The sequence below is a fragment of the Salvelinus sp. IW2-2015 genome, linkage group LG15, assembly GCF_002910315.2.
Source record: "Salvelinus sp. IW2-2015 linkage group LG15, ASM291031v2, whole genome shotgun sequence".
Taxonomy (NCBI): Eukaryota; Metazoa; Chordata; class Actinopteri; order Salmoniformes; family Salmonidae; genus Salvelinus; species Salvelinus sp. IW2-2015.
The window spans coordinates 31,591,890-31,606,279 of record NC_036855.1 but is presented as its reverse complement, the minus strand read 5'-3'; the positions used below and the strand labels follow the sequence as shown (position 1 = coordinate 31,606,279).

The following is a 14,390-nucleotide window of genomic DNA, read 5'->3' as shown; positions in this document are numbered from 1 at the left end:
GCGATTAGCCGGTGGACAGGGGTGGTCAGTCTGGTCAGTTTGGGACGTTTCAATGGATAAAGGCTAAGAATGTTTGCCTATGGTCATAATAAGCAAAACAGAACAATAATGCACTTGAATCTTGTCACAAATGTATTTGTAATAAATATGTAAATACTCAATGAAATAAAAATTCAGATGTCACAGAGTGCTTATACAGAAACCCAACCTAAAACCCCCAGAGAGCAAGCAATGCAGATGTGTTAAGCCACGGTGGCAAGGAAAAACTCACTAGAAAGGCAAGAACCTAGGAGAAACCTAGAGAGGAAACCAGCCTTTGAGGGGTGGCCAGTCCTCTTCTGGCTGTGTCCGTGTAGATTATAAGTGTACAGGTTCAAAGCAGGCAATCAGCAATTGATAGTTTTTAAAAATTCCGAATATATACCCATTGATTCTTGAAGAATATCGCTTACTGTCGCTTACTGTCAAAATATATGTTTGTTTTACTCCATTGTTTGTAAACATGTAGTTTGTAAACAAACATTGTATAGCCTCAAAACATTGTTAAAACTTTACCCTAATGTTGATATTATGGATGGTCAGTCCTTGAATCCATAGGTCTGTCTATGAATTTAAGAGTGTTACATTTCTCCAGCCCCTATCCCTCAGCTGTTACCAAAACAAAGGCTGGGCACCCACTTTGTTGTTCTTTGAACTGCAGATTGCCCATTTAAGATAAGAACATTTCTACCAAGGCTACATAGACATGTTATATAGCCAATGTATTCATTCAACTTAATTGGTTCTGGGGTGATGCTGCTGTTGCTGCTCCATCATCAAATCCATCAAACCAATCAATCACTAATGTGTGTGGTGTGTTGTGTGGTGTGGTGTGTGTGTGGTGTGTGTGTGTGGTGTGTGGTGTGGTGGGTTGGTTGTGTGTGTGTGTGTGGTGTGTGGTGTGTTTGTGTGTGTGTGTGTGTGTGTGTGTGTGGTGTGTGTGTGGTGTGTGTGTTGGTGTCTGTGTCTGTGTCTGTGCTGTTTGTGACCGTTGTTGTGGACCTCCCCACTCTTGTAAACTGTGTTTATATCCAGGCTGTTGTTTTAAGCAGACTCACCCCCACAATTCTATTCTTATTAACCTCTGTTTCTGTTAGTGAGATTTAGCCATTCTCATTCTGTGAAAGCTGCTGTCTGATTTCTCCTCTTACCCCCTGACTTGGGACTCCAGAYGTAATAACCTGTAATGCATGCATAGCTCTGCTTTTCTGCCAGCAGAGTCTGCATGTACTTGACCTTTGCAGTGTTTTGAAATTCAATTACCCTTGAGATGACCTGGAGTAGGGAGAGCAGGGAGAGCAAGAAGAGCAGGGAGAACAGGCATCATGTGAGGCGCTAAAAGACACACTTCAAACAACACATACTGATCGGATTAAACCCCATACTTATCAACGGGTTAKGCTTGTAGTCATCTCTCCATTCATCATTATCTAACCACTCTTATAAACTTGCCTAATGAATCCTGTCTCCTCATGGTCACATTCTTTTGACATACTCAATGAGCAGTGATCGTGTATGCAAGATGTAATTGGTAAGGTCTATCATTTTTATTCTACATTTCCAGTAAACAGAGGGAGCGAAATAATCATGGCACACTCTAATGTGTAACATATGGAGGAAAAACACCACAAACAACAGGTGTTTATGCCTTCAATTATGTAGATCAAATGATGCGTCTTTCCATGTATTCCCCTTGTATAGGAAATGTCTCTCTAATGCCCTATAGAAAAGCAGTAGAGTGTGCTACGTGCCAGGTAATTGTGATGAGCGTCTCCGCTAAACCGGTTAATTCCCTCTCTCATAGTCCCAGCATCTGCTGCCTTGAGTCATCACCTCCATGTTTCTACCATGCTATGATGTACACATATTCACAGCAAGGCAGACACAAACCCAAGCCTGTAGTGACTCTGTCAAACCCCCCCCCCCCCCCCCCCTTGTGTCAATGTATGTGTGTGCTGTGCGCTCGTGCCGTGTGCGGTGGTGTACTCGTGTGTGTGTGTTGTGTGTGTGTGTGTGTGTGTGTGTTGTGTGGTGTCGTGTGTGTGTAGTGTGTGTGAATGTGTGTGGTGTAGTGTGTGTGTGATGTTATGTGTGTGTTGATGTAGATGTGTGGGGTGTGGATGTGTGACGTGGTGTGTGTGTGTGTGGGGTGACGCGTTGCTGTGTGTGTGTGTGTGTGTGTGTGTGTGTGTGTGTGTGTGTGTTGTGTGTGTGTGTGTGTGTGCGTGTGTGTGTGTGTGTGTGTGTGTGTGTGTGTGTGTGTTGTGGTGTGTGTGTGGTGTGTTGTGGTTGTGTGTGTGTGTGTGTAGGGGGAGAGAGGAGAGAGAGAGAAGAGATGAGAGAGAGAGAGGAGAGAGAGAGAGGAGAAGAGATGGAGAGAGGAGAGAGAGATGAGAGAGAGAGAGAGAGAAGAGATACACAGAGAAAGCGCATGCATGGTGTGTGACACTGTGTGTATATGCCTTGTGTGGTGTGTTGCTTGGCAGCGTTGTGCTGCTGCAGTGCAGAGCATCTTAATGCAGCCATGCCGTTCTCTCCCAGCTGTGGCCAGCAAGACTACTGTGTCTGTTTTTGTTCATTCATTTTCCTAATTTCTTCCTGACTCTCGGGGATGTCACAGCAATTCAGCCAATCTCTGTATATTTCTCTCCTATCTTCATCTGATTGCTTTTATAAAAAAGCAGAAACAAAATTCTGTATTTAGTTGTGAAGGAATAAAAAGAGAGAGTTAGAGGGTTGTGAGAAAAGAGATGTAAGGTAGTCATGAACGTATTTAGTCTGGGTCAACACGGCAGCGCTATATCCAGACCAGACTCTGGCACACCGTCTATTCACTTTGGATTTATTTGCACTGTGTCATGTTAGGCCATCATATCCCGTCTCCCACCTTTCACCTATAAGAGGACTGCACACACACAGCCACACACGCCAATGCAGAGTGATAAATAAAGCCTATATTTACTGTAGGTCTACAGCTGATCTGTCCAGAGACACACTCACATAACACAAGTGCGCACACACACATACACTTGAAGTCGGAAGTTTACATACACCTTAGCCAATACATTTAACTCCGTTTTTCACAATTCCTGACATTTAATCCAAGTAAATTTTCCCTGTTTTAGGTCAGTTAGGATCACCACTTTATTTTAAGAATGTGAAATGTCAGAAATAATAGTAGAGAGAATGATTTATTTCCACATCCCAGTGGGTCAGACGTTTACATACACTCAATTAGTATTTGGTAGCATTGCCTTTATATTGTTTAACTTGGGTCAAACGTTTCAGGTAGCCTTCCACAAGCTTCCCACAATAAGTTGGGTGAATCTTTGGCCCATTCCTCCTGGCAGAGCTGGTGTAACTGAGTCAGGTTTGTAGGCCTCCTTGCTCGCACACACTTTTTCAGTTCTACCACAAAATTTCTTAGGAAGGCTAGCACTCCTGGAGTCGCCTCTTCACTGTTGAGATTGAGACTGTGTTTTGCAGGTACTATTTAATGAAGTGCAGTTGACTTGTAAGGCATCTGTTTCTCAACTAGACACTCGAATGTACTTGTCCTCTTGCTCAGTTGTGCACCGGGCCTCCCTCCTCTTTATATTCTGTTAGAGCCAATTTGCGCTGTTCTGTGAAGGGAGTAGTACACAGTGTGTATGAGAATTTTCGTTTCTTGCAATTCTCGCTGGAAATAGCCTTAATTCTCAGAACAAGAATGTCGACGAGTTTCAGAAGAAAGTTCTTTGTTTCTAGCCATTTTGAGCCTGTAATCGAACAGATACTCCAGATACTCAACTAGTCTAAAGAAGGCCAGTTTTATTGCTTCTTAATCAGAACACCAGTTTCAGCACTGTACGTACATATTGAAAAAGGGTTTTCTAATGATCAATTAGCCTTTAAAAATTATAAACTTGGATTAGCTAACACAACGTGCCATTGAAACACAGGAGTGATGGTTGCTGATAATGGGCCTCTGTACGCCTATGTAAATATTCCATAAAAAAAACGGCCGTTTTCCAGCTACAATAGTCATTTACAACATTAACAATGTACTAACACTGTATTTCTGATCAATTTGATTTTTATTTAATGGAACAAAAAATGTGCTGTTTCTCTTCCAAAACAAGGACATTTCTAAGTGACCCCAAACTTTTGAACGGTAGTGTATGTGTATTGGATTATAATAATTAAGGATATATTGCTTCAAATCTCTGTCTTCAGTGGTTTAGGTTGTGGGCTGTGGGCTGTGGGATGTGGGCTGTGGGTAGCATTAGATTTAGGTTGTCTATGGCTGGTGTCCAGCGGGAAGTGCTGACTGCTGGAGTAATGAACGCAGGGTAGGGCACACAAACACACGCACACACGCACACACACAATGGTTGGCAACGTTGGGCTGCTGCATATATATAGTATATGTCTCCGGCAGGAATAGAAATCTTCTCTATCAATCAGCATTACCCCTCTCTGCACCCAGCCTCTCACCACCCGTCAGACCTGGGTTCAAATACTATTTGAAAATATTTCAATTACTTTATCTGTGCTTAATTGACCATGCCACTTAATTGACCAACGTATAGTCCCAATACTGTAAACCCCACCCATTTGGAACCCCAGWCAGGCAACAACAAACACTCAAAGTATTTGAAAGATTTCAAATAGTATTTCAACCCAGGTCTGCCACCGGGCTCATTTCCTCCCATCTGTTGATGGAGATTTTATGTAATCTTCAGCAAAACAACAGTACCCCCTGAGAGCACAATGAACTGGMAAATAGATTCCTGATCAAATTACAGCCTTTAAACCAAAACAATTCAAAACAGAAAAAACACTGCAAGCGTGAAGGTTAAATATTGTGTTGGCACCTCTGTAGAAGGAGCCTATACCTTAAAGACTTATAGCTCTCCACGAGAGCAAGAGAGCACCCGGACAGAGCATCTGCCTGTTGTCTTTATTGGATTATTCCTTATGTATTAAGTGGCTTTGGTGGTTRAGATGTCATTGCCGGATCATTAGACCTGTGCCTCTCTCATTCATGTATACCAGGGACGGACAATTGGGATTGGGGTGTGGGCCACAATCCTCATGAGGGGCCACTGTTGCAATTCTATACATTTTACCACAGGGTGGAGAGAAATGTTTGCAGTTTTTAATATTATATCTGAGTGAGAGTGACTAACAAAATCAATGGGGGCCCCTGGGCGGTAATTCGAACATGATTACTATGAGTTTAGATAGCTGGCTTGACTAATTTACCAATCTAAAAAATGTTAGCTGACATGGGCTAATTGAGTGACTATCAGCGACTGACATGACAAAAGAAAAATTGCTCATGCAAAACCAKATTTTGAAATTGCACCTTGTGTATTCTACTATTCTAACTCGCAACAGTAAATTGAGACTCCGACTGAGTTTCTTTGGGGGGAGGGGGGAAATTTAACCGAGGTTCTTCAAAAGAGGGGCCACGGGCCCCAGTTGCCCATACCTGATTTATACCATCTTCCAGTGTGGTCTGCTATTGCCCAGAGACATTCGCAACAAAGCCAGGTTGAAAACCGAGAAAGTAAGTGAGGTGGAAAACAGGTTTGAAAGAAAGTGAGACAAAGAGGGATGCTGCCGACACTCCAGGCAAACAGTAGATACAGAAAAAAGATTGAATTTCTAGTTTAAAAAATGACAAAAGGATTCCCAAAACCGTGGTTCCATGCTGTTGTTGTAAGGTTATACAAYATAAAGAGAAATACAGAGGTTTGTATTTGCTGTGTGTTCATGTGAACATACAGTATGTAAATCTATGCATTTGTATGCAGGTGGTGAACAGAAAACAAGCTGGCATCAGTCACCAGCAGCTAACCCACACTATCCCTGTAAGCCAGGCCTCTATATGCTTTTCAAAGAGTGTTGTCAGAAACACAGCTGAACTAAACCCATACCATGGAGAAGCAGCATTGTGAGTATCACTTGAAACAAGATAGGGGATTCCGAGAGCCGTGTGGTAATGGAATGAGCCAGGTATAGCAGATAGTCAAGATGTGACCGATAGTTGTGTTGGACTACAGAGAACGTTTGAAATCAAAGATTATTGGGAGAATGTCCAAATAGAAGATTAAATGGGGCTATTAGGTGGATTAAGATGTTGATTAAATCTCCAAGTTAAAGACATTGAACTCTCAAGTGCCGCTCATTAGGTCAGTAGTCTATTGATGGAATGGGACTTGCTTGGGGTTGCATGCCAAATTGCAACCTATTCCATATAGTGCACTACTTTTGAACAGTCACTGGTCCTATATAGGGAATAGGATGTAATTTTGGACTAGGACTAAAGGGTTATTCCACTAAATATATGCCTTTGATATTTGAAGTAGAAATAAAAAGGTTGGAACCGGTTCAGGGAACAGAACCGAAAACCGGAAAATAACAAAATTATTTGAGGAACAGAACCCGAACTGAAAACGAAAGTGATCCATACTGTTCTGGAAGAGAACGTTCTTTTAAAGGCATGGAAACTGGTTAATAACGTTATTTTACGTTCAAGGCATTTTTTTCCAGTCCCTCAAAAATCACAACAAAGCACCCATGCAAGCCCTCACTGTGTCACTTAGAAACATAGGATACTGTAGCCTACTGACTATGTTACAAGCATAATTCAGAAATTAGGGAGAGACCTTTTACTGCGATGGGCTAAATCAGGATCACACAGAGTGTTTCTTGGTAGTCTTAAACAAATCTACTTTGAAACAAAAGTATACACCTCACACACATGCTTATGGGCTTAAAAAAGACGACACCTGTACCATGTCAAATATACAATTGAAATGTATTGCATTTTGAGTTTGCATCCCAATATTACACTTTATATACATCAAAGAAAGCTGAAATATAACAAATAATATAACGTTGATTAATTATGAAACTATGAAAAATATGAATAACATTCCACTAATGAAYCCACTAGGTCATTTGACTGCAGGAAAGGGCTACATAGAGAAGAATTAAATTTACTTTTCAATGCTAGTTAAGGATAGGATTTTATGGATTATTTATTATTTATTGGATTTATTAACTACAAAAATGTAAGACGTTTTTAATTCTAGTGCTGCTCTGCACACACAAGCTTGTTAGCTAGCTAGCTTAGCTAGCTATCATTTGCTCTGGTCCAACATTAAACCAACTCAGAAGTTCAAAGACATTAAAAGTTCCTCCATAGAAGCCGCTCCTCCGTATGTATAATTCTGTGGGCCTAATTCAGATAATGCATGTCATAACACAATGCCCAGCACTTCAAGGTAAGCTTCCTCCATCCTCTCTCGCTCTCTCTCACCCTCAAAATTTCAGCTGCATCTCACGCCCTACACTGACTGGCAGCACAGTGTGTGTTTTGTCTTTCATTATGATTAAACCATGCAGTTATCGACTTTCTTATACAGATTCAATCGCTTACCCGCTCCACAGCAAGCTGCTCTATCCGCACTGATTGGTGAAGTAAATTAATTTTGAGCTAAATGTAAAAAAATATGTTTCAGATGTTTAAAAAGGAACAGAAAGGAATGATATAAACCGTTACTTTTTTGATTGTTTGAACCAGTTCAGAATGTTATTGTTTTGGTCGGAACAGTGGAACGGAATGAAAAAAATAATGGTTCTGTTCAGAATGAAACGATTGGAAAATAATTCAGTTCCAACCCCTGGAAGAAATTGTGCACAAATATTGAATTTTAAAAACCTGTTATATTAAACGAAGTGCCCTTTAACATAGACCACTTGGAAAATAAGTGTATGTAAACTTCTGACTTCAACTGTATGTACAGTTGAAGTCAAAGTTTACATACACCTAGGTTGGAGTCATTAAAACTCGTTTTTCAACCACTCCACCAATGTCTTGTTAACAAGCTATAGTTTTGGCAAGTCGGTTGGGACATCTACTTTGTGCGTGACACAAGTCATTTTTACAACAATTGTTTACAGACAGATTATTTCACTTATAATTCACTGTATCACAATTCCAGTGAGTCAGAAGTTTACATACACTAAGGTGACTGTGCCTTTAAACAGCTTGGAAATTTTCAGAAAATGATGTCATGACTTTAGAAGCTTCTGATAGGGTTAATTTGACATTAAGTTTGAGTCAATTGGAGGTGTTCCTGTGGATGTATTACAAGGCATACCTTCAAACTCAGTGGCTTTTCTTGACCTCAGAAAAAAATTGTAGACCTCCACAAGTCTGGTTCATCCTTGAGCAATTTCCAAACGCCTGAAGGTACCACATTCATCTGTACAAACATAGTAGACGCAAGTATAAACACCATTGGACCACGCACCCGTCATACCGCTCAGGAAGGAGACACGTTCTGTCTCCTAGAGTTGAACGTACTTTGGTGAGAAAAGTGTAAATCAATCCCAGAACAACAGCAATGGACCTTGTGAAGATGCTGGAGGAAACAGGTACAAATATCTATATCCACAGTAAAACAGTCCTATATCACATAACCTGAAAGGCCGCTCAGCAGAAGAAGCCACTGCTCCAAAACCACCATAAAAAAAGCCAAACTACTGTTTGCCACTGCCTATGGGGACAAAGATCGTACTTTTTGGAGAAATGTCCTCTGTCTATGAAACAAAAATAGAACTGTTTGGCCATAAGACCATTGTTATGTTTGGAGGAAAAGGGAGAGGCTTGCAAGTCGAAGAACACCATCCCAACCGTGAGCACGGGGGTGGCAGCATCATGTTGTGGGCTGCTTTGCTGCAGGAGGACTGGTGCACTTCACAAATAGATGGCATATTGAGGAAGGGAAATTATGTGGATATATTGAAGCAACATCTCAAGACATCAGTCAGGAAGTTAAAGCTTGGTCGCAAATGGGTCTTCCAAATGGACAATGACCCCAAGCATACTTCCAAAGTTGTTGCAAAATGGCTTAAGGACAACAAAGTCAAGGTATTGGAGTGGCCATCACAAAGCCCTGACCTATATCCTATAGAAAATTTGCGGGCAGAACTGAAAAAGTGTGTGCGAGCAAGGAGGCCTACAAACCTGACTCAGTAACACCAGCCTGTCATGAGGAATGGGCCAAAATGCCACCCAACTTATTGTGGGAAGCTTGTGGAAGTCTACCTGAAACAGTTTGACCCAAGTTAAACAATTTAAAGGCAATGCTACCAATACTAATTGAGTGTATGTAAACTTCTGACCCACTGGGAATTGTGTATGAAAGAAATCAAATCTGAAATAAATCATATCTCTTCTACTATTATTCTGACATTCTCACATTCTTAACATAAAGGTGGTGATCCTAACTGACCTAAGACAGGGAACATTTACTTGGATTAAATGTCAGGAATTGTGAAAACGGAGTTTAAATGTATTTTGGCTAAGGTTCATGTAAACTTCTGACTTCAACTGTATTATATAATGTATTATTCGACATTAGTGTTACAATAGTACTCATAGGAATGGGTAATTGTTTACAAGTTGCTAGCTATCCCCTAAAGCCATCCCGAAAACACATATTTTTCCATCTTCTTCTGAGTCTGGCAGCGTAACAAATTCAACGGAAAATACATTCAACGTGCTCAAGAAACTCTTGCTACATTGAAACATTGAAGGTTCCTCAAAGAACCCTCAATTAACCAAAGGTTCAAATATAAACCCATTGACTGCAATGGTTCCTTGTGGAACTCCAGTGTTCTTGAGAATCTCCAGGGTTCCTCGAGTCACCTTAATTCTAAGAAGATGAGGATAAGCTTTTACTCTGTCAAAGGCATACAGTCTATGACTCAAACTAAATTGAGACGGGGGAGGATTGGATAGTCCTGATGCTCAGAGGGAAGAATAAAACATTAGCGTTTTAGTTTGATCAATAGTGTCAATTGTGTGTGTGTGTGTGTCGGTGTGTGTGTGGTGTGTGGTGGTGTGTGTGTTGTGTGTGTGTGTGTGTGTGGTGTGTGTGTGTGTGTGTGTGTTGTGTGTGTCGTGTGTGTGTGTTGTGTGCAGTGGAAAAAATACTCAATTGTCATAATTGAGTAAAAGTAAAGATACCTTAATCTAAAATGACTCAAGTAAAAGTGAAAGTAACCCAGTAAAATAGTACTAGAGTAAAAGTCTAAAAGTAAGTACAGTGATGGAAAAAGTACTAAATTGTCTTACTTGAGTAAAAGTAAAAAGTAAAAGCAAATACTATACATCAAATTCCTTATATTTAACAACCAGGTGGCACAATTTCCTTTTTTATAACTTTTTTGACAGCCAGGGGCACACTCCAGCACTCAGACATAATTTACAAAGGAAGCATTTATGTTTCGTGTCCACAGATCAGAGGCAGTAGGGATGACCAGGGAGTTCTCTTGATAAGTTGTGAATTTGACCTTTTTCCTGTATTGCTAAGCATTCAAATTTAACTAGTACTTTTGGTGTCAGGGAAATGTATGGAGTAAAAAGTACATCATTTTCTTTGGAATGTAGTGAAGTGAAAGTAAAAGTAGTCAAACATATAAATAGTAATGTAAAGTACAGATACCCCAAAAACTGCTTAATAGTATATTTTAAAGTATTTTTAATGAAGTACTTTACACCCCTGTGTGTGTGTATGTGTGTAGATCTTCACCTTGTATCTTCCTGAACATGTGTTTGACCCTCCTTTCTCTCCTCTTTTCCTAGGTACATGGCCATCATCCACCCCTTGCAGCACAGCGTATGTCGTCCACAGAGACCAAGGTGATCGTGGGGTGATCTGGGTGCTGGCTCTGCTCCTGGCCTTCCTCAGTACTACTACTCAGTGACAGAAGAGCTTTGCCTGGACGAATCATCTGCTACATCGAGTGGCCCGAATACACTGGCTGCGACTACAGAATTATGTGAGTTTCCTTTATAAGTGTGTGTATGTTTGAGAGAGAGAAAAAGAGAGCGAGAGAGAGAGAGAGAGCGAGAGTGTGTGTTTGTGTGCGTGTGCGTGGGCATTTCCACTAATCACTAAACTAAACACTCCTGATTACTTTGAATGGAGAACAAATGCATGAGGGTTGTTGGTAAACACTAGCCAGTAAATAAAAGCAGCATGGAACAAAAATGCTTTGTTTCTTTTCTGTTTCTCGATGAAAGAAAAAACACCAAAAGCTTTTTATCAAGTACACCTGTGTAGGGAAAATATCACTTCAGATGTAAACAGTAGAATACACAACTATACAGTTTACTCTTCTCTCACTATTTATTAAAGCCGATGTAACGTTTACCATTCCCGCACTGCTTATTAAAGCAGCAGTTTGACTCTGTTTTAAATACAATGCTAATGATGACTGTTATCGAAAGCAGCGGAGAGTTAAGGCCCCCCTGTGTCGACTTCTGCATGTCTTCAGCAGAGCATATAAAAGATAGACCAAGACATTCTGCTGTTCACTATTCTGTTGCCTAACAGATCAAATATTTTATTTACCTTCACTATCGATTCCAAATTCCTCGAATTGTGTCTCCACTCAAGAGCAGCTTGGGTTAACCATAAAAAGCTCAATTCCATTATCTTCTAGCTGTCCAAACGCAGGGCTGATTTCATATTATCCTCTTAGCTCCATCCATCGAAAGCAATAAAAAAACTGAAAGGACTGAGAGAACATCCCAAATGGCACCCTTTTCCCTRTATAGTCCACTTCCTTTGACTAGGGCCCATATAGKTCTGGTCGAAAGTCGTGCACCATAAAGGGAACGAGGGTGCCATTTGAGACGCAGACTAGACTGAGAGTGCATGCAGACTACATACCCTGTGTCTAACCTTAACAAAACATTGTTGGAAGGAAACAGAGTATTATTTAATGGTGTGATTGCGAAGCCACTAGACATATTCTGAGCTGCAGTATCAGGTGAATATGGGTAGCCAGATATTGAACAGATTATTATTTGTATTGTAGGGGGCTTTGGCAGTTTAGATGTTATTGCTGAATCATTGGATCTGAGCCTCTCGCATTCATTCTTCCATTCGCCTCTCTCTCACCTCTCATCTTTCACACTGTTTTGATGTGCTTCATAGATGAACATGAAGCAGGAGAGTGACACCATRAGACACGTGTCTGACTGAGTGATATTCTGCCCAACCTTTCCTCTACATTGCTTCCTTCCTTACGTTACCAAAATAGAACGGAAAGATTACGGTTGTCATACCCTGATTCAGAGGGTTGGGTTAAATGAGGAAGACACATTTCGGTTGAATGCGTTCAGTTGTACTCACTAGGTATCRCCTTTCCCCTTTTCAATGAACAATACAATTATAGGCGTGAAGTGCTATATATATATATATAAGGAGTTAATGTTAGCACTTCACACCTATAATTGTATGCTCTATTTGATTTGTGCTGTGGGGAACAGAATAGCAAGTCTGTCACCGGGACCGCTTCCCAATGCTCTCCTTGGTTCTCTTCACCCCATAATGTACGGCAAACTAAAAGCTGTGAAGCAGTGGAGGCTCCTCAGAAGAGGAAGGGGCGGCCCATCCTCGTCAGTGAATTTCATACAAATAAAAATAGTGAAACATTAAAAAAGTTTGCCTTTTTAGATAAAACTAAGCTAAATATATTTACATCACCATATCATTGATTAAAACACACTGTTTTGCAATGAAGGTTTACAGCAGCCTCAACAGCACTCTATAGCGTAGCACCATGGTGTAGCCTGAGGACAGCTAGTTTCCGTCCTCCTCTGGGTACGTTGACTTCAATAGAAAAAGTAGGAGACTTATGGTTCTCACCCCTTCCATAGACTTACACAGTAATTATGTCAACTTTCAGAGGACAACCTCCGAGCTCTTGCAGTATTTACTGACATATTGWCCATCAAATCAGAGGATCAGAGAATGAATCTAGTACTGAAAGCATAAGCTACAGCTAGCTAGCACTGCAGTGCATAAAATGTGGTGAGTAATTGACTCAGAGAGAGAAAGGCAATAGTTTTGAACAATTTAATTTCTTTAAAAATGAAGGAGAAGCAATAGAGAGAGCGAGAGAGAAAGAGAGAGATAGAGAGAGATATTTTGTAGCATTTTTTTTTTCACTTTCAGTTTCACTTAGCTAGCGAATGCAGATAGCTAGTTTAGCCTACTCAAACACCCGGCTCAAACAGAGAGGGATGCTATGTTAGCTAGCTGGCTATGCCTATCCAACACTGGAACTCTTCCAAGGCAAGGTAAGCTTTTGGTTTTATTAATTTATTGCCACCGGGTCCCACCGGTATAACTGCTAAACTGCTTGCTGACTGTACTGCATGATTGTAGCGGGTTTACTAATGCATTAGTTTCTAGTATTATGTTGACTATGACGTTATATGGTAATATGCTAATATGGTGAATTATATGGCTGTGTGTAGCAGTTAGTGGTTATGATATGAAGGTTTGGCTTGGAAAGATTTTTGCCTGGTCACAGACAGATGATGTGGTTGTGACTGAAGTCCACAAGCAAGGGGAAAGGTTAGAGAGGAGAGCAAGTAGATGCGAGAAGGAATTATACAGCGAGCAAAATGATCATGCTGTTTGTATGTGGCTGCTATTAAAGTGAACTTGTGTTGTTGTGTGATAAGAGGGTGTTTAATTCCGCCGATTCTGTTTAAAAAACATTTCTAAAACGTAAGCAAACGGAATAAAACGGGGATAAACATACCTGAATTTGTCCAATGGAACCTCTTGTTTGCAACTGTTGGACTAATAATTAAAGCCTAGATGAGCTAGATGCAGGCAAGAGTGTGCAAGGCGGTATTGAATGTGTCACTGTCTGTCACCTTGATTACTAAAAATGTTCTTTCGACCTGTGCATCTACGTTGTAAACGTTKATTCATGTAGCAACCTCATGATGGGTATAGGGAACAGTTGAGTATCATGTAGTAGCCTAAACCTATCGATGTAACATTGAGCTGGGTGAATGGAATATGAATGACAGTCATCCAATATAATGRAATAGAAATAAGGCCATACTCATGAAAAAAATTAATCGTCCTCCCTAATTTTAAAGGTCACTGTCACGATCGTTGGAAGCATACTCGGARCAACSTGCAGCGGGATCTGGGTCCCACATCTTTTATTAGAAATAAGTGAACCACACAACAAAACAATAAAMYCWAAACGAAACGTGACGACAATGYAGTGCTAACATGCAACTACACATAAACYATATCSCACAAAACACAGGTGGAAAAATGATACTTAAATATGATCCCCAATTAGAGACAACGATAGCCAGCTGCCTCTAATTGGGAATCATAACAAACACCAACATAGAAAACAAAACTAGAACCCRACATAGAAAATATAAACTAGACTAACCCCGAGTCACGCCCTGACCTACTCCACCATAGAAAATAAGGACTATCTATGGTCAGGACGTGACA

At 40.6% G+C, this 14,390-nt stretch overlaps 1 protein-coding gene across 1 annotated transcript in view; it reads left to right on the top strand.

Moving 5' to 3' along the window:
- The window catches only part of LOC111974779 (substance-P receptor-like), a 31,805-nt gene that overhangs the window by 6,820 nt on the left and 10,595 nt on the right, over positions 1-14,390 (top strand). Inside the window, 5 exon segments of the mRNA XM_024002772.1 lie at positions 10,688-10,715; positions 10,718-10,751; positions 10,754-10,783; positions 10,786-10,814; positions 10,817-10,884. Of these exon segments, the coding sequence (XP_023858540.1) occupies positions 10,688-10,715; positions 10,718-10,751; positions 10,754-10,783; positions 10,786-10,814; positions 10,817-10,884 (189 nt within the window).